Source organism: Acromyrmex echinatior, chromosome 1 (assembly GCF_024713525.1).
Source record: "Acromyrmex echinatior isolate Ae372 chromosome 1, ASM2471352v2, whole genome shotgun sequence".
Lineage (NCBI taxonomy): Eukaryota > Metazoa > Arthropoda > Insecta > Hymenoptera > Formicidae > Acromyrmex > Acromyrmex echinatior.
In genome coordinates this window covers 16,137,751-16,158,138 of record NC_141852.1, presented here as the reverse complement: position 1 = coordinate 16,158,138, position 20,388 = coordinate 16,137,751, and the positions used below count along the sequence as shown (strand labels likewise).

Here is a 20,388-nt window from a genome sequence, read left to right as displayed (position 1 = left end):
AGTTATTTAATAACGTTCGATTAACTCTAATTTTAAGTAGCACACCAATAGATGTATGTGATTTAAAAATGCAAATGTTAATTACGAGATTTAACAATGGATAAAGATAATTACCGCTCAAAATCGGGATTGAAATTGAAATCTACTATGATGAACTGTCACTGCTCTTTCGTCCACCGTCATTTTTACAGACGCTTCAAATAATCGCCCACCGCGAGAGTAACGGTCTGCCTGTCGACAAAACAAAATCAAAAACCATCCGCAGTGCTGCAGTGCCAAATTGATTGTCCTCTATCGGCAAAACTTGTTTCGTTCTTTCGATAGGCGCGCGAATACTCGAAGTAACGTTTATCACATATGAAAAGTTTTTCGAAAAATTGCGGAATGTTTCCAAACAGAATACAAGTTATAATGACATAAAAATAACGTCAAAATAACTTCAAAATTATTATTAAAAATTACTTTTTCATTAACGATTTATTTTAACGCCATTTTGATATTATTGTGACTTATTGTTTTATTTGAATCCTTAGAATCATAAAAGGGGAAATCGCATCAAGAGATCTGTTTTCTGTAGCTGAACTAGTCACTTTTGAAGTGAGATAGATATATTGATATTTGACGAAAAAGAGAGAATTCTAGTGTAGGAGTAAAAAAGATTTCAGATTGTAATCGAGAATGATGATGTTACAGAATTCTGATTAAAAGGACAAATACTAGACCGGCCCAAAAAATATTTTCACAAGAAACCGCGCCGGAAGGAAAGGGAGGACTCTTTGCATGACTCAAAAAACTTTTTCTGAATTAAAAAAATCACTTCGAAAGGGAAGAGAGAATCCTTTAGACTTGAAAAATTAGTGTACTTAGTATAATTAATATTACTTGTCCTTTTTTTTTGCTTTTGAAATTCGAATTATACGGATAATTTTTTTTTATTTTGTTTTTTATGATGTCAGTTCTTTTTCGATTTGTTTACGCAACGATAAATTGTCAAACAACGCTGGCTTTCTCGTAATTTCTATATATATTACGTGTTTTGTTAAAGTATAAATTTACGTTCCGAGCGTACTGTAACGTTTGATCTCACGACATTGACACGCTAGTAACAGCTCGAATTATATTTCATACGATAAACAACTTTGCACTCGTATTCGTTTCCAATTAACTCGAAACGAAAATTTAGATATAATGACAATCTGAGATAGTTCATTGCAATTGGTATCTGAAAATTATACAAAAAATGTACTAATAATCAGTACAATAAGAAAAGTTTATTAAACTTTTCACTGTCTTACTTTTTTTTTATTTTGTCGTAATCTCTCTTATTTCTAAATTTTCATTTTGTTGATATGTGATATATGTCTTTATGTAATCAAACTTGTAAATTAGAATTTTATTAATACGCTCAAAAATTAAGTAGACCGGCGGACTCTATCTTATTGCAATCGATAAAAGAGGTTGATTAATCGATCAATTTCGCACGATGGATTTATTAATAGTGTTTTTTGTAAGACAGCTGCTATGTTCGCTTTCTATCAATTTACGAACAGGACAATACATCGTGATAGCGTTTGCAGCGGCGATTAATTATCTTTAATTACCTCATCGTCGATGTGCGAATTTTTCTACTTGCTAGAGCTTTCGATTACCCGATCTTCGAGCTATAGATTTTCCGTTTTTATAGAGCTTTGAATGAACAGCAATCAATTATCTTGAGCGCAAGATCGTTGATGGCGGGATTTCGCATTTCTACGTCTGTACTCCAATTTTTGTATTTCTCATCGTGATATCCTTCGAAGCGTATGTTTCTTTTTCATATAACTTTTTTATATTTTTCTATTTTAGGATTTAATCTAAAAATAATAAGCTATAGATACAGTAAATTTTATGTATAAACTTATTACATAAAAATATCAGATTTATATACGTATTAACACTAGAAGAATCAGATTTGACAATCTCTGTAGAAGCCAATCTAACGCCAAGCATACATTTTTCGTAAATGACAAATAGAAAGTAATGAAACGTATGGATAATTATATTTAACATTTTAACGACAATATCACTAATTTATTGAACATTTAAAGTCATAAACTTGTAAATAAAACGTATGCGAATATAATTCAGACACAAGGAAGTCAAATTGATTTCAATGATCCTTCTAAGTCAACAATTAAATAAAAATTCAACCATTTTATATGTATAATTGAAATTTTTTTTATCAAAAGTAAGAACATGAAAAATGATAAAACATCACAAAAGAATATCACGTGAAAGCAAAATTGAAAAGTTATAGTTATTTGAATTTTGCGAGGAGCCATATTGGCTGCCTCGGTTCTTCTAGTGTTAAGAGATTAAGGGCAGAAGCATAGAGTCTTATATAACGCATAATGCATAAGAAAATGAACCAATCAAACTTTTTCAATTTCTTCCTTTCTATGAAATAAAAGATTTTTATTGATTGATTTTCTTATGCATTATGCGTTATATAAGAATCTGTGCTCTTGTCGTAACCCTTAACTTAGGTACATATTGATATAAGACGGTTCCAATCAGCTAGCGTAAACATTTTCGTACACCTCAATTAAATAAATCGTATTTGCGTGCATGAAATGACAAGTAAAAGGAAAGAATAGACAACTTGAATAAATATGTACAAGAGACATGGAATTTAAATGCGATTATATATTAATACGCAATAAGTCGCTGTATTCTAAAGTCTAAAAATTAAACAGGCCGTTCGCTGTTCTACGTTGACCGCACTGTTGTGGCCTGGGAATTTAATTTCGGCAGAGTTTGCTCGTACCGATATGTTTTACCGCTTTTATCTTGATGGCCGAGTTAGTGCTCTGATACCATCCGGGATATAGCAGCTTGATACATCTTCTAACCGAAAAACTCGTTTAAAATAATTTGCTTAACTAACGAACTTTCCGGGGGTCACGTGCAGAGATAAGAGAGCGCGGCCACACATCGTAAATATTTTAAACCGATGTCACCATACGTATTACGCTTAGAGCACTCAGGTCGTCCTCATTAGAAAGTTGCTGCTGCGGACGATCTTATTTCGCGATTAAACTCGAGCACATCTCCACCGTTGGTCCAGCGGCCGGTACTTCTCTGTGGGAGGAAAATAGTTGGAGGTAATAGTCGCGTGTTTTACGTGATGTTTAACCAGGTTGATGTGCGGGAACGCAGCATCATGACGCAATGTGTGCCGGTGGATAGAGGAAAAGCGTTTGGCGTGTCGGCATGACATAGGGGATTGTGCAATCCACCCTTTTGTCATGCATCGACCGCATCGTTACGCTCGTCAATCCGAGAGTGTTCGCAAAACAGGGTCACAGAAAGGACGAAGAGTAACAGAGAGGAAGAATGCGGAAGTTGCGGGACGGCTTGCACGGCGATGAAAGCAGAGCTCAAGAGCAGCCCTCGAAATTCGCATAGCTCTTGGAGCGTAAAACATTACGTGGTCTAGCTTCGCTTAATCCCCTCCAAACTGATTTCATCAGTGCTTTTCCTTGTGAAAGACAAGTCGATGGACCGGAAACGATTGAGAGAAGAGAAAAAAATCACTCGTCTGGATTCATTCGAATGAACCGATAAGTATTATTTGACCACAAATTCTCGCAACATTAATGCCAGCGTTTCTCTTTATCGATTAACTGGAATTTTTTAACTCATGAGAAAGAGAGAACATAAAAGAGGAATAGGCGGCAGTATGACTTGGCTCGGTGCCACCAGATAACATACGGAATTTTTTGCGATAAACGGCGGTAGGCATATAAATGATTATTGGATTAAAAAAATGCGAAACAAAATGCAAAATACGATAGTTAAAGACAAGTAACGCAGAGAGGAAATGCTCTAAATATATATCATTGTAATTAAATTTAATTCGCGTTAACTAACATTCGTTGTAGTAACATCCGCTTTACGCTTTTATGAAGCGACAATCACAGACAAAGCTGGTAACGAAGTACGAAAATTGATACACGTAGTTAAAAGATAAATAAACAGTTTACTGAAATCTCTCTACATATATACAGTAACCAATATTTACCCGGATGAAATTTAGAACACCGTTGGTATAGAATTGGACCATCACGTGTTAGGTTGTGTAACAGCAATTTATAAAACAACAGGATTGAAAAGACACATTTATAAATGTTTGTTTTTTTTATTTATTCTTTTTTTTACTTTCTTACGCGCTGCGTCCGTCGATAAACGCGGAAAAAATATTCGCGGTCCAGTAATTACAATCTTCATGAGACAATTAATTTTGGCAAACCGCTGAGCGGAACTTCGTCAGAGTAACGATACGCCGCCGTGCCGCCGGCTCGGACAAACTGGTAATTATCCGGAATAATTGGACGCGTTCATTCGGGAGTTTGATAATTCCTATGGATACACGACGGATTTAATGGGAATTTTTCGCGACGACATTCGGTCCAGTGAACGGCCTTACCCACGTAATAACGTGATTTCATTTGGCAAGAAGAGGGACAGGAAACAGGACCAACACACGAGATGGAGTGGATCCGGCTTGAAACAGTCCCGGGCCCTTCGACCTTCTCCGTTTTCCGCGTCGATGCTCATCGACCTGCTCAAGCGTGAGAATCGCTCGCTGAAAGTCCATCGCGCGGCAATATAAGCACGGAAGAAAACGGAGGAAAAAGAGAGAGTGAAGGAAAACAGATTCCGGGATATATATCGCACGTCGGGCAATCGGTCTGTCATTTTGGCTTTATGATCGCTTTAAGTCATTGAAGTCGATGCGTTTCGCCAATGCGATTTGGAATCCGAGAAGAAAGGAAGAGCGCCAGGCATTAATTTATGAGCGGTCATTTATATGCGGAAAATATAAGTAGTGCTGCGTGAGAAAGCGATGGTCTAAAATACCATATCTTTTCGATAATTTATCTTTACCATTTATATAGCTTTCAAGTACTTTGCATTTTAGTAGCGATAAAGTTGATGAAAATTGATCGATTGAGGACGTATAATAGTGGGTGTTGCGAGTTAAGCAAGATTTAAGTATTATGTGATCAAATATTAAAAACGCACATTTGTTTTATTATATATTTGCATATTTATTTATGTAGATTACATTTCGTGATTTGCAAGATTCAAATTAAAATTGTTTCTTTTTTTGCATCAAATGTATTCATATTTTAACACCAAACCGTAAAAATAAGATGGATAGCTCAATGTGGCATTAAACGGATTCAATGATATTGCCAATAAAACCGTATGATGACTGGCAAACGAATATAAAACCGCGGACTTAATAACTACCTGAATGCCACAGAATAATTAGTTTCCAGGATACACATGACGGATGCATATATCATCCCGCGGATGGAATTTCGGCCGACAAGTTGATATGACTTATATTCAATTTTTCGTGAAAATTACTCGTCGCACTCGATCTACTCATAAAAGGAAATAGCGACAGACGGTCTGTGAGTAATGCACCACCAATAAAGCGGCGGGCACCATAAAGCCGAAATAGCGCGACGGATTTGGTAATTTGGTCTGAACTGGTTTGTGATTGCGAATTTGCGAGGTTTGCTTATGCGGCGAAATTGATAATACGGTTTATCCCCAGCATTCTCTAAAGCGTCGCGGGGAGATGAAAATACACCCCGCGAAGGATTAGCTTAAAGAGCACTGGAATTTTATAGCCATTGCGAGAAATGATATTGCCGCGACTACGAATCACAGATTCGATCATTTGAGCCCGAGTAATTTAAAACTAGAGATAACCGGCGATTTGCTGACTATGAACGTATTATGGATATTTTATGAAAAAGCACGATAATGATATTTGGGCGACAAAATTGCGCCCCGTAACTCGCCGCGATAAAATCGCAGGGAAGAGTGGATCCCTTCTATCGCGAGAGATTAATTACGCACGTGTCCTCGAAACGTTCGTGCTTTTACAGCGATTGTCGTTATAAAGAGTAATATTGCACTTATTACAGACCATAATTTGCTTTCGCACTTCTCTCTGAAACCCAAGCGTGAACTGTAATTGCTTTGGTCATTTCGGGAAGCGACGATAACGTTAAATTAGATAAACGTTTTCAGCAAAATGAAAATTATATTATGAATCCAAGAATTAAAACTTATCAAGCTTTGTCTAAATCAAGGTTATTATTCATTCATATGACATAGTGTTCGCATACATGTAGTCACACACAGAAAGATTTTATTGAAGTATCTAAAAATCTAGTTAGGTACCGCTCTGAAAATAATTTTATTGTATCAGAATTATTTAAAACTCAAGCTGTTGCTAGAATGTCAAAACTTTTTGCAGTATTGCCTATTATGCTTCCTACATAAGTATTTTGATAGCTCAACAAAATTATCTTCAGATCTGTGTGTGTATGTAATTGAGCTTTTAAATATCTATTTCAACAAAATCATTCTTTTTGTACAGTCAAGTAAAGGAAATACAATATTTCCTGATTTGGGAAAATATAAGGTAACTCCGGCAAATATGCCGCGCTGGGATTTACGCCGCAGAAATCAGAAAAAATAGGAGGAGTGGGTGTAATTTTCCCGCAACCCTGTTACATGCCTTTAAGTTATATTAGTATTGTGTTATAATTTCAGCATCTTACTGTTAATATTAATGAATTTATTGTGAGTCGATATTGAATCGATTTGTCACTGTAATAAGTAACGCCATCATAAATTATAATCTACATAAAATGATCACTATAGGGTGTGTAAAAGACTTAATGATTATTTCGTGATACATACGTATAGTGAAATAGTAAAGCATGTTGTATAGCAAAATACAAGTGCTTTGCTTTTGTATTCTTTGTTTAGTTTGTTGTCTTGTATATCCCATCTGTTTGGAATATACGACATTTTTAGCGAATAGAATTTATGCTCAAAGCATACAAAATGCGTAGATTGAATTCAGTGCACTAAATGCAATAAACGCATTATATGAAATATGTATTATTTCATGTCATAATACTTGTAATATATGTAGGAAGATTGTAATTATTATTTATTATTTCATATATATATTTTTACCATTTTTATTCCTTAATAAAACTTTAAACACATTTCATAAGTTATTGTGTCATTTTACGTTTTATTTATATGCATTATTTTTAAATTTTTCATAAGCCGTACATACCCCCTCCCCCGCTATGAGTAGCCATATATCCCACCCCTATAAGATATACGGCAAAAATGCAAGGGTTTCAAAAAGTTTATTTTTTAATATGAAAAATAAATATTTCGGATTTCTAATATTTTTTTCATAGTAGTAGACAGTACAAAATTTTTACTGTTATAGTTCGTTTACTATAAACATAGTAAATAATACTTCATAAATTAGTTTTTAATAGGTGCGGCGTATACATCGGAGTTACCCTATAGGCTGAAACGGAAGAGAGCACGGAAAATCTCTAACCGAGTAGAGTAATTTTCTCTAGACAAGAAATCGCTCCGTAAACCTCATCCGGATTGATACGCGTAATAAATCACGCTAGAAGCACCGAAATCCAGCTGAATCCCGTTTCTCTCGCCAGCCTTAGCGGCGTTAACGGCCATGCCGAACATCCTTCTAGCCGATTTACAGTTCATCAATCGTCAATCGACAGGTGGATGCTCGTCATGCCCTCGATTAAATGCCGATTATGTCATGGCATGATAATTTAATGATGATTTAATTAGTCGCAGCGAAGTTAACAAATACACAAATATCGCAGTTATATTACCATTTAATTGACCCATCGAATATATTTCAAAATAATATTTTCACGCGTACATGCGCGTATATTCGCGAATCGTATGACAATATTTAACACGATATAAACGATATTCACATTTTCAATTCGACCATATTGACGACAAAGTCCGTTTATCGCGCGACTGTTTATTTCTCCGTCTATTGCAGTTATTATTGTGTTCCGTGAATCTGTGCCGAATGGCTGTTGCAAAATACATTATTATCTCCAGCGCGAGATATAAATAAATGGCTGAATTTTATTCGGGTGCGTATGAAAACATTTTATTGTTCCAACAAATGACCGTGAATTACATTTTTGTTAGCGTCCAAGTTTTATCTTTGTTTATGAACAGGATTATGTATAACGCCGATCTCGCGCGGCCTTTCAGAATGCGAGCACATATGTCGAGAGAACATGGTTTCATAATTCACATATATATCCGGATTTTCCCATGACGAACGCTGTTATTGAAAAATTTTACGTCACAGAAGTGCGCGAAATGTTTGTCACTGAAGTAACATCACAGCGGTACCCTTGAGAATTTTTGAATGATCGGGGAACCATAACGGATATGTGGGTACAAATTAAATTAGACAAGCGAATGTTATGAATCGATCGCAGGTTTTCCCTTTTTTTTTTTTGATAATTCGCGAAAAATATTGACGATTCTCAATTTAATATTGGACTTAATAACGATATAAATAATATTAAGTTTTATCGCATATATTAACGTATAGAACACATACGACATGTATCAAGTAAATTATTAAATTCTAAGTGGAACTTTCGTCTGGTATTTTTGCAATATTTAAATCTCTAGCGCGTAATAACTTTCGAATATAAATTCTACTAGCTAGCTCTTTTAGTAATTTATGACCGCAAAAATGCAAAATTATGTTAGTGAAAAAAAACGAGCGCGATTTTCAAGCTTTCATCAGTACGATATAAACTTTCGTTCCAGGCTATTAACAGGACTATTTAAATTTTTAATAGTCGAGAATGTTAGAGTAAGTTTTTCTCGACCGCAAGGAATTTTTATCTAAACATGAATCAGTTTAAATGAAATATTTTTTGTTTCAGCTCGTATAGAGGATGAGAAGGGTGCGTCGAATGTACAGATCCTTTGGGCGACTTGTCAAGCCTTAGCCAGGACAGTAAAAGTCATACAGACAGGTGCACCAAAGGATAAAGTAATTAAACCATTAGAACCTGAAATTAAGGCTATCTTCAAAGCAGCACGTAAGTACCTTGATTAAATATGACGTTAGGGGTATATTAAAAAATTAAACAATTAATATAAATAAATGAATTAAAAAATTAAGAAATTAAAGACGTTAAAATTTTTATTGATAAATTTTCACACATAAACATAAATTTATTACGCAAATGTATGCGCCTTTTCTTGCAAATGATAATTTATTCGAAGTATTTTAACATGCATATATATGCTAACTTGCATGCATTTGGCTTACACTTGCTTTTCAAACGAAGAAATAACGCGATGGGCTTCCAAAGTAATTTCATATTACCGTGGGCTCTGCGGTTTCCGCCTGATACAAAATATGGCGAATAACTTCTAAAGTAGCGCGAGAAACTTGGAGTGTGGAAACGTGGAGCGTGGATTTTGCAGTTGTAGCTTAGGAGTGGCTGCGTTTCGCTTGTACTGCAGTTGCCTATAATTATTATTACTTGTAATTGTATATATTGTTATTATTGCGTGTTTTTTCGCAAATGAAATTTGTTGATTTGACGTCAGGCTAAATTAATTAACTTGACCGCATATTGCGTAGAGTCTCATGTTATTGTTACTTCTGAAATATTAAATAAATAGGTACGTATTTGCAGAGTAAAACTAGTAGTAAGACTGAAATGAATAAAAATTTAATGTACTCTCTCTCTTTATATATATATATATATATATATATATATATATATATATATAAAAATTCGTTTTCACAACAGATGAACAATTTATCTAAATTTCAGCTTAATGTTTATTTATACATCTCTATTATTATTCTGTGCTGTGATATCGAAAAATATTATTTTTGCACGGGACGTATTATTGTTTCATCCTTCGAATTTTTTGACATGACATAGCACCATTTTTAACGCGTTGAAACACGCTTTCAATGGCACTTTGCTACACAACAATAGTGTTTGAGCATATAAATGCCGAGATTTATATATTTCATCTGCATGATATTTCTTCTTTGTACTCGATATCTCTATATTCATTTTCCATAAATGTAATTCGTCACACACACATAATGATTTTTTGATTATGTCGTTGTTTTAGCGAATGAGCGATATTATATACATATATACAGGGTGAGTTAGTTAAAATGTTACAGATTCATATCTCAAAAACAAACATTTTAGAGAAAAATGTTTCATGCAAAAGTTGTATGATTTGGAGGGAGACAAAGAATATTATTCCGGTTTTTAGAGTATTATAGCGGCTTTTCCTTTATTCGGGAACGAGTTCCGCACGCACTTTTAATTGCTCGGTCGCCCGCCGTCGTGTCCCAGCAATTCGTGCTTTATTCCGGAGACGACTTTCGTTCCGAACCGTTGATGAAAAGCTGGAACAATAGATGAGGTCTCTTTCTCTTCCCTTCTCCTCTCACCTCTCTCTCTTTCTTCCTCAAAACGTGCGTGTATGTGGGCCACAACCCACCAAGGTGATAAGAGCAGAGCAAGGTAAACCGCAGAAGAGAGTACCATCGAAGATTTACTGCTTAATCGGAAGGGAGTGGAACTTCATAAAGGCTGGTGGGCATTTCAAAAGAGCTCGTGTCGACCTGATGGAGCGCCGCGCATATGTTCATTAATTATTCCCCTACCGTGAACATTCGCCCTTAATTGCGCCAAGTGTCTATAAATTTTTTCCTGAGCGCTTTCACCATTTTTTAAAATTTTCCATCACAAAATCACCTTTGTAATTTTCAATTTTCACTGAAATTCGACGATTACACTATATACGGAGGCGCATAGTTCAATCGATGACTGCCATGCTCAAACCCTTTTCATAAATGTGCAATTATCTGACGTTAAAATCTTTTATAAATTTATTGTATGTATATATACCTATTATTCGCGATAAATAACTGCAATTTGAAACATATCTGAACGTATCATAACACGTTATAGACGCAGTGTAAGCAATACATTTAATGAAAGAAAAACGTAACCAGAATGTCATGAATGGTGGCCACAAAGCAAATTGGACTACAGCATAAATTTGGTTATATATGTATATACATACGAATTAACATTCATATGCTGATTAATTTTGTTTGCTGAAATTCTCGAAATGTCAGCTGAATGAATGACGTACGAGAAATGTACGAAATTGATACTTCGTCAATTAATTAAATAGAAAGCCACAGAAAGCCGCCACACATTCATTCGCGTCAATTCAGTTTTATGTTTCCTTTGATTCTAGCGAAGGAGGATTCCCTGGTGCACGCCGCTATCCAAACCATTCCCGAGGAGGCGGCTAAGAGAGGCGTGTTCTCGGAGGATATCCTCCGCGAGAGGTTCCTCAAGGTAATTACCGCGCTTCCCACATTCTTTAGAATTAGATTGCTCTGCTTTATGAGATGATCTTTGAGATCGCTAATATGTGATTTAAACGACAAGCGAATTAACGTTGGAATTTTATATTGCTTTTTATAATATAAAAAATTATACTTTGTGCAATTTACATTTATTTACACTATACATTAATTTGATTTTGTATTATTTATTGATAGACTTTAGATATTATATTATTTTTGTTAATATATATTTTTACTTCCTTACTTCAAAAATGAAAGACACACAACTAGAAAATATAATTTTCAAGTTATTACCACGAATAAATCAAGTAACACTACCCTATTAACTATCAAAAATAAATCTCTCATAAAAAATTTTCAGAATTGTCAAAAAAAAGATTGAGAAAAAAATCATCAGAATAGTTACAATTAAAAAAAGCTAGTTTTTTAAAAAAAGTTTGAATGACATTTGATCACATTAAGAATTATTTTTTTTGCCGATATTATTTAAGTTGAAAAATAATTTTTTCTCTTTTTTTCTAAGAAATTTAATTTGTTGTGTAAATAAGGGAGCGATATTAAGTTCAATTAAATTTATTGCGTCTTATTATGATGTAAGAAATTACTTATGACAACATTATCATTTTAGAGTTTCTCTTTTTATTTACAACTTTTTTATAGTATCAGCTCAAACGAAATTCTTTTATGTAAATGATAATATCAATTTTTGAAAATGGTTCGCTCGTTGTACATTACTAGGTAGAGAGCGTGGCGAGAAGATTAGCCATGGTGCCTGAAGAAGGTGCAGCCCTGCCTGTATATCTTCTTAGCTGTCTTCAAAGTTTCTTGATCATCAAAACGGCCAATTCAATTCCGAAAAGGGAGCTCGAAGATGAGCCAATCGACGTAAACTCACTGAATACGTACGACATACTCCAACGTGCCAGGTAAGAATTCTCGTAAATTGTCAAAGATTCCCTCATATCTTCAAAGATAAAAGATCAAATGAATTTATTGTGCGCGAAGAAACTCGAGATCGTGCCGGATTATAAACGAAGCGAAATACTTTCCTCAATATCTTTTTTATCGCAAATTGATTACCTGCATTCCTTCTTGCAAATTTCACGATCTTGCGAAATTTACGAAACCGATACGGATTACGAAAGTGAACAACGACGGCGTAAAATTGTCGATGTTGGACAACGATTAAATTTATTGTGTTGCCGATTAAATGTACTTTTATTGTACTCGTAACTCGAGCGGCAATTTCCGCGTCACGCAAGACGCTTCATCTCCCTTTCTCTTGTTCGCTCAGTCCCGAGTTGACCCTATAAATTATCCTTACGAGACCCTAAAGACTGGGTAGAGCAATATATCCGGCCGGCCATCAACGAGGCGGGAAAGACGAAAACACCTGCCGTAATACCCGCCACGTACACTTTGACAAAGAACACCGCCATTTACTACTCGTCAGGTTATCCCCGGCAAAATCCGCTAGCAAGCCGTTTTACCGACTTATCCCTTCGTTTTTCTCGTGCCAGCAGCCCTTTGGTTTCTGGCTCTTATGAAAGGTGTTCTCGATTTATTCTGCGTAACACTAAATAAAGATAAGCGTACGTATGTGCCTCGCAGGGCATGTATTGCAGCTCGCTTAAATTTATTATATTTTTTCAAGGAAAAATATTATGTATCCAATAAAAGCATTACAAACGTGTTTCGTTAATATTTACAGCATTAATTAAATATTTACGCGAAAAATGAAACGTGCGAAAGCGCTCTACTGTACTCGACTGTACTCTGTAAAAAGAATATGTGAAATTACATAAATAATATGCAAAAATTGCATAATTTTTAGTAGAAATATATAAAATTATTCTAAAAAGTTTTTACTGAAAAAATTAATATTTTTACTTCTAATTGTAAATATTTATCTAAATTAGACGAAAAATTACAATAATAATATTCTATTGTTATGTAAATGTGCTTTCTATAATATTATATTACATAATGATAATATCATTATTATATTTGCATTTTTATGTTTATGGATATCATAGCTTAAGAAAAATTATAATTCGTCGGCGAATTATTACGTAAATATTTTATAAACTTATATAATATGTTTATAAACTTTAGTTTGTAAATTTATTTTTGTAAATTATTTAATTACTGAAAAATAATTTTATTTGTAAGTTCTAATTTATGTATGTAAATATTCATCTTTAATAGTCTCAAGATTATTCACTATATTCTCTTATAATTTTATCCATTTTGTAATTTCACATGAAATTTTTTACAGTTGAGATACGCGAGAGAATTTATCGTTAAAGTTTTATTTTGACGATAGAATTTCTTGTACAGCTGTGAGAAAACGCTTTGGCACGATATCAGATATTTGAACGGATTTACGTACAAAAATCTGCGAGAACAGTGACTCATGTTTTTATCCATATGAAAAATTCATTGCTCGATCGTGTCTTAATCGCAGTGGTAGAATTTCAAGCTGGAAAACGCTATGCACAAACGAGGGATATCTTTAAACCAGCCGTTATTGCTATGGCATAAAATACTGTAGAAGCAATCGGCTAGTGTCTCTCACATGCCACGATAGATTTACATACTTAAGAGCACTTACTCGCGCTCGTTGTGACTCGCGAAGTGTCAGCTGTCTTCTGCAAAAGAAAATGGACCCTACTCCAACTTTCCTGGCAGTTTATATTTCCTTTTTTCCTTTCTCTCTCTTATCTACACACATCGCTGCTCTTCGTGCTTTCCTCTATGAATTAAAACTGCATTATTCAGAATATTTTCCGAATGGATTCTGAAAAAAAAAGAAAAAATGTCGAAGTTCATTATCGATGCGTAAGGTATATTTTTGCGAAGCGTATATGGTAAGAAAAAAAATCGTAATTTCTCGAATAGGCGTATACGATCGTGATCTGCGAAATTAAATGTAATTTATTCAGTTAATAGTTGACGTCTTTGCATACTCATAACATTTTAATATATGTAATGTCGTAATTTCACAGAGCAGAATTTGCAGCGACACGTGCTGTTTTAATCAAAGCTTTTTCACGAAACAATTCGAGTTGTATTCTTCCCTCGCCGTTCATAGAAGGCATGAGCGGTATCCTGATGAATACTTAATTATTCTATTCAAGAATACTTTGTTTTCTTCTATACACAAAGTGAGAACTCATGCAAAATAAATTGATATTGCCGCACGACAGATATTATGAATGGCATTCAACGACATGAATAAATAATAAATGTTGCTGATGCGAATGGCACATTTTATTAGCGAATAAATTTCAGGTCGATCTCTACGGTAGATCAATTGAAATAAGTTACGCTGATATAAGTTGCACCTTTAAAATTGCCAATACGTGCAACATATATAATCCGCGCGACACGTCCATCGTCTATGAACGAACACGTGCTGAAACGCGGACGTGAGCCTTCTGAATTTTTAATTTCGGGGCGCACTGCGGTATGCACACGCTCTTTCAACGTCCGCGAGTAAAATTCGCAAGCTCCAGGGGAGTGTCCCGCTGAGTACGATCGATATATCACGGGTATATACCTCGTATCAGATTTCACGAATTTGAAAGGGGCGTTATTGTCTTGATTTTTGCAAATGAATATTTGATGAATACGCGTTTTAATCTCCAACTTTCATTTGATTAGCTGGAAACGCGCAAATGTAGTTGCCTTACGTATTAATTATTTAATAATCTGCATTTCATTTCGAAAGTCGATTCTCTTCCTTGATACTAAAAGAACCAACGTTCTTTTTTTACTAAAAAGGCGAATAAACTAATAATGAAGTGCATGGAAAGGATAATTTTTTGTTGAAATATCTAAAATGTTAAAACTTTTTGGAGTATTGCTTGAGATGCCCAATTATTTTGATAAACAGTCCAATAAAATTATTTTTAGATCTGTATCTGGCTAAATTTTTAGATATTTTATTAATATAAAGGATACAATTATTGAAAAGTCAAAAATGCCAGAATACTATTTTACACAAGAACTATAATAAGTATTAATCTAAAAAAATTGAATATATGACCGCTTGATACTTCTAGTGTTAAATTGAATTAGGAAAGTGGATATTTTTAAATAAATTGTATTTGTGAAAAGTTTGACTTAAATATTGATTAAAACTGAAGTTAAAACTAAAAGGTTTCTCTCTTTACTTTGAAATAAGTGAACAAAATTTTCTTAAATTAATAAAAGCTTTAAATTTCTTATACAAGAAAAGCTTCTTTGTTAAAAAAAAAAAAGAAAACAGATAGGCTGAAGAATTTGTAGATAAACGGAAGTATGGAATGAATTATTTGTTTTATATGAGAGTTTAATTAAAATTATTACGAGAAGATTAAGAGATATCACACACTACTACAACCGGAGCTTATTCGCGATCTACAGCAAAATTACTCATAAAAACGAAAGATTTTCTTAATAGATCTTGAGGATTGTTCGCTCGTCTTAGTGAAGGCCAAGCAGGAAAGTTCCTACAGAGCGATATTGCCGAATATGAAATCTAAAAGCAGCAAGAAACTTCAGTATCCATGATCGTTGCGCGTCCGTGCCTCGAATTAGGCCACGTGGACTACGTTCGAATCGCTCTCAAGATACCGAAGGGATGGATAAACGTTCCACACCGCGTCACGTCATACCGCACTGCGTCCCATTTCACGTAGCTGTTCCATAGGATCTGTCGTAATGAGAAGATAGGCACTGTAGCATCCGACGTACGTCGGATTGTTCGTGATGTCAGTTGATCCTCTGGTTTTCTTTGAAAGCCAGAAGATCCTCTAGTTTTCTCTATAATCTCAGCAATATGCGATCAAGCAAGATCCGATAATTAATTTTTAATATTATGCTTATCAGCATCAATAAAGTTAAATTGATTATCAATTTAACAGTGTAATATTTTTTCATTTCAAAAAAACTGCACAATAATTGGTAATTTATTTATCAAAATCATAAAAGTGAGATAGAAAATTTACAAAGTTTATTATTAGACATAAAATGTTCACTCGATAATCGAAAACATTAACATTTATTTATTTTGTATTACATACATATTAGTTAGTATTTATTTATTAAATTAGCAAATTGAAAAAGATGAAAATATATATTTAGAACTAAGAACATGATTAAGTTTAAATAATTCGTTTCTATTTGAGGATTTGTTAATCGTAATATTTTTCGTCTTTTATAAATTAGCGTTGTTCTTCTAATCGTTTTGTCATAAATCATAAACAGAATAAACATTACGATTTAAGAATGGTGATATTACGGTGTAATGAAAAAGAAAATGTTTTTCAATTATACGTTTGTTTAGAAATCCTCTCGTATTCCTTAAAAACACTGAAAATTTTTTTCTCTCCCTTAATCTACCAGGATACACAGCATTAATCTCACTTTATCGTATCGGAAGCGACTCGGTATTCTGTGTGTATAAAGTTCTCAGTCGATATTCTATCCTGCATGCGGTTTTCTCTTAGAGAACTCAGCATTGCTGTACCAGGAGAAAAGCGACATCCGGTGGATATCACTAACTTAATCTTAAGCCGGTGAATAAACGTTTCCCTTGAATGAACGAACGAACAAATGACTCGTGAGGGATACTAGTTCGGTCAGAAGATTTTAACAAACCGTAGCTTCTCTCTCTCTCTCTCTCTCTCTCTCTCTCTCTCTCTCTCCAAAAGCAATGTTTCCTTTTGGAAAATCACGCCCAATAGTGCGGCTTCCGGCTACCGGATGTCACCAATTATTCTGTCGCGAGTGTCTTTCGCCAAACTATTGCGCAATCTCTCTAGCATTCCTCTGAAAACGAGAGAGGAAGAGTAGGAAGGAGAAGAAGAAGGAGAGGAATATTCTCGTCTATCTCTAAACTTTGGAATGAAGTGGCCAGCAATCGGTTGAACTCATGAATAACTATAGAGAAATCGGCCAACAAATCTTCCATGCTGATTGCTTCCCGCAAATTGCGAACCGCGATCGCTCATTGCTTGCGAAGCATTCGATTATATCAAATTAACAAATCAATATGAATTTATCCAAAGGTATGACATTTATTAATGCATCGATAAAAAAAAATGAATGACACAAACAAATGAAAAAGGCTATAATCGATTAAGGTGGATCTTGATCATTTTGATCATTGATTGCCTGATCATATTTTTGCATTTTTTGAATTTTACAATTTTTAGTTTAAGCGGACTGCAAGGATTATTCCAAAGATGAAATTATTTGACGAGAATCTCTTTACTGCAGCTTTAAACATATCGCACCCCTAACTTATTTCAGATATTGGTTGGATCGTGGCAATTTCAAAATGACCCTGAGGTACATGAATCTACTCAAGGGTGCTCCCAGAAGCGTCGCCAGTGACTGGATGAACGAGACGAGGATCCTGCTGGAAACGCAGCAAGCAATCGACACTCTGCTGGCGTACGCAGGTGTGATCGGTCTCGTATATCTCAGCGCCGGCGATCCCGCAAAGGTCAGTACGCACTAAGTTACAACCCCTTAAACAAGCAATGCGATTAGATATGCTCTCGATGGGCCTGTCACATTGAGAAATGCGTGTGGACCAAATATGTTTCCGGTAATTAATAGCTAGCCGCGGGAGCTCTCCGATATCGGACAATGATAACTCGCTTATTAAACGATGTTTTCATATAACACAGGTTCTGCATAGCTTTCCTGTGTGATAGCACTTGCAAATTGGATTAATTATATTTTTTTGTTGCCAAAAAAATGTATTTATTGCATTGCGTATGGTAATTACGAATAAGCAGAATATTTTTTTCAGCTAAACATAATAATTTTTCAGAAAGCATTTTATGTTACACATTGATTAATTTATGTATTTACTTGATTATTACTTCTCTTGAATGCAACTTAATTACAGAAATGACTTTTTCTTACCGGAAGAAGACTAGTCATATTTTATAATTTTTTGGATATTAAATACGATCTGTTTTCCAAATTGTATTATATGAATTGTAGAACAGTTTGGAAATTGTATTCAGTGTTCAAAAATTTATGGGAAGTGACTTTCGTTCTGATTTTTTTTTTTTTTTTTAAGTGTTACCAATGTAGTACTCTATGTACAAAAGAGCATTTACAGTAATTGGAAGTGAATCCACGTGGTGAGCATCCCTTGATTTTCCTTTTGGTGTTGTCCGAATTGTTCCAGCAGAAGTAAAGCGGGAAGAGCGTAGAAAACTGTCCCGAACCACGAGATGGGGGTATCCATAGAAGAACGGGGCGGGGATGACAGAGGGAAATAGGGAGAGACGGCGTTAATCGATGACAGTGAAGAAAACGAAGGAACGAAGAAAAAACACAGAGATATCGCTGCCAGCCTTGTATAGTCACTTTTCTAGCAATTAAAAAAATAGGAATATCGTGTGCCGGAAGAGACGAATACAGTGAGACGTTTTTCTTTTCCATCCTGATCATTGCACATAAATACACTTTACGCGCATTAAGATACCGCCTTCTGGATTCGATTTAAATTTTTCAGTAGGAAATACACATGAAATACACAGAATTTTAAATACCTCGGCTAGATTTCGAGAGTCAAACAAAACAATGATATGAAATTTTTTATCTGATAATACTTTATTTAAATAAACATTTTATCTGATAAATTCATTTCTCTTATCATGTCGAATTTTCTATCTAGAATAGAATTCCAGATTTGACAAAGTAATCTCGCCAAAGTAACTGTGCACGAAAAAGTCGGTATATATCAAACATTTATTTTTATTCACCACTTTTTCGTCCAATGAATGAAGTAACGAATCGTGACGAAGTAAAAAGTTACTGAACTCAGTGTAAATAACGAAGGTAGTCTTGTTTTAAGGACGGCGATACAAAAAAAAAATCGATTAAATGTGTCCTACGATTATTGCAGCGCATTACGCATGAATATTTAAATTATTTACAATCGACACGCATGACACGCAGTTACGTCTTGCACGCATACCGCAACCACTGAAATCGCCATTTTGTCGCACTTACATTTACGACGATTACTTGACATGCATGTATTCGAACTCTTCGTCTTGATCCATTCATCCATCCATTCATCTATCCATCCATCCATCTATCCTGGTTGAATGCCTTTTACTTTATAACCGGATATTACTCTCTCCCGCGCGCCGTACTCTCGTCGCTCGTATCGCATCGATCGTCGCGCATGCCGCGTGCCGTTACCTCGTCTTTTGCCTCTCACTCGAAACCTCTTCGTGATTTCGGACGGACGGGGAAACGCTAGATATCATTGTTAAAATTGGAAATAAAATTGTTTTTCGTGACATAATGTGTCCTGTTAATTGATCCAACGAAAACTCAATATGTAATAATATTTCATCATTTCCTTTCAGACGACTAATTATTGCATTCTTCGAAAATTATATGGAATATTTTAAATATTTCGAAAAACATTGTCTTTATTTCAAAAATATTTTAGTTTCTTTTTTAAACAGATTCTTTGAATTTTTTTTCAGTAAAGAAAAGCGATATTCTTTTGAAATAGGGAATGTGAATAAGAATAAAAGATGAGTATGCCGGACATTTGATTGTAGACAATAGAAAACTCATGGAAAGTCTTGAAATAACGACGGTATCGTTTGTCTAACGTTGTTGCTATTAATTAGTCGTCTGGCGTTTGAAATAGGTCATGTACTTACGACGGTCTGTGAAAATATTCTTGGAGTTAGAAACGGACCCGAAGACAATAGATAATTTGCTTTCTACATTATTCAATTTTTGTTGAGTAATAATGTTGAAAATAAATAATAAAATATTAAGAATCTTTATTTTAGACCGCATATGTGAGAAAATAGAATCAATACTAGAAATTTAAATTCCTATTACGAAGCTGGATCTTTATATTTTAAATAATTCAAAGTACGCCGAATTGTTTTTCCGGACATTTTATAGTTTATACGCAATTAAAACTACTCTAGTAATCGCGAATTAAATTGACAAGCAATATAAATAATAAAATTTATTTCTTTTACTTTTTCAACTATCTTACAAATCACGCATTGATTTAGAAT

The 20,388-nt window shown here is 34.5% G+C and overlaps 1 protein-coding gene across 4 annotated transcripts in view; it reads left to right on the top strand.

The window, feature by feature from the left end:
• Positions 1-19,646, top strand: part of Mitofilin (inner membrane mitochondrial protein mitofilin) — a 42,280-nt gene extending 22,634 nt beyond the window's left edge. For all 4 annotated transcript variants that reach the window (XM_011070431.2, XM_011070430.2, XM_011070429.2 and 1 more), the window contains 5 exons: positions 8,838-8,996; positions 11,206-11,309; positions 12,059-12,246; positions 17,621-17,816; positions 18,519-19,646. In XM_011070431.2, coding sequence (XP_011068733.1) covers positions 8,838-8,996; positions 11,206-11,309; positions 12,059-12,246; positions 17,621-17,816; positions 18,519-18,524 — 653 coding nt within the window. In that variant the 3' untranslated portion in view covers positions 18,525-19,646. The remainder of the gene's footprint in view (positions 1-8,837; positions 8,997-11,205; positions 11,310-12,058; positions 12,247-17,620; positions 17,817-18,518) is intronic.
• Positions 19,647-20,388: the final 742 nt, after the last annotated feature.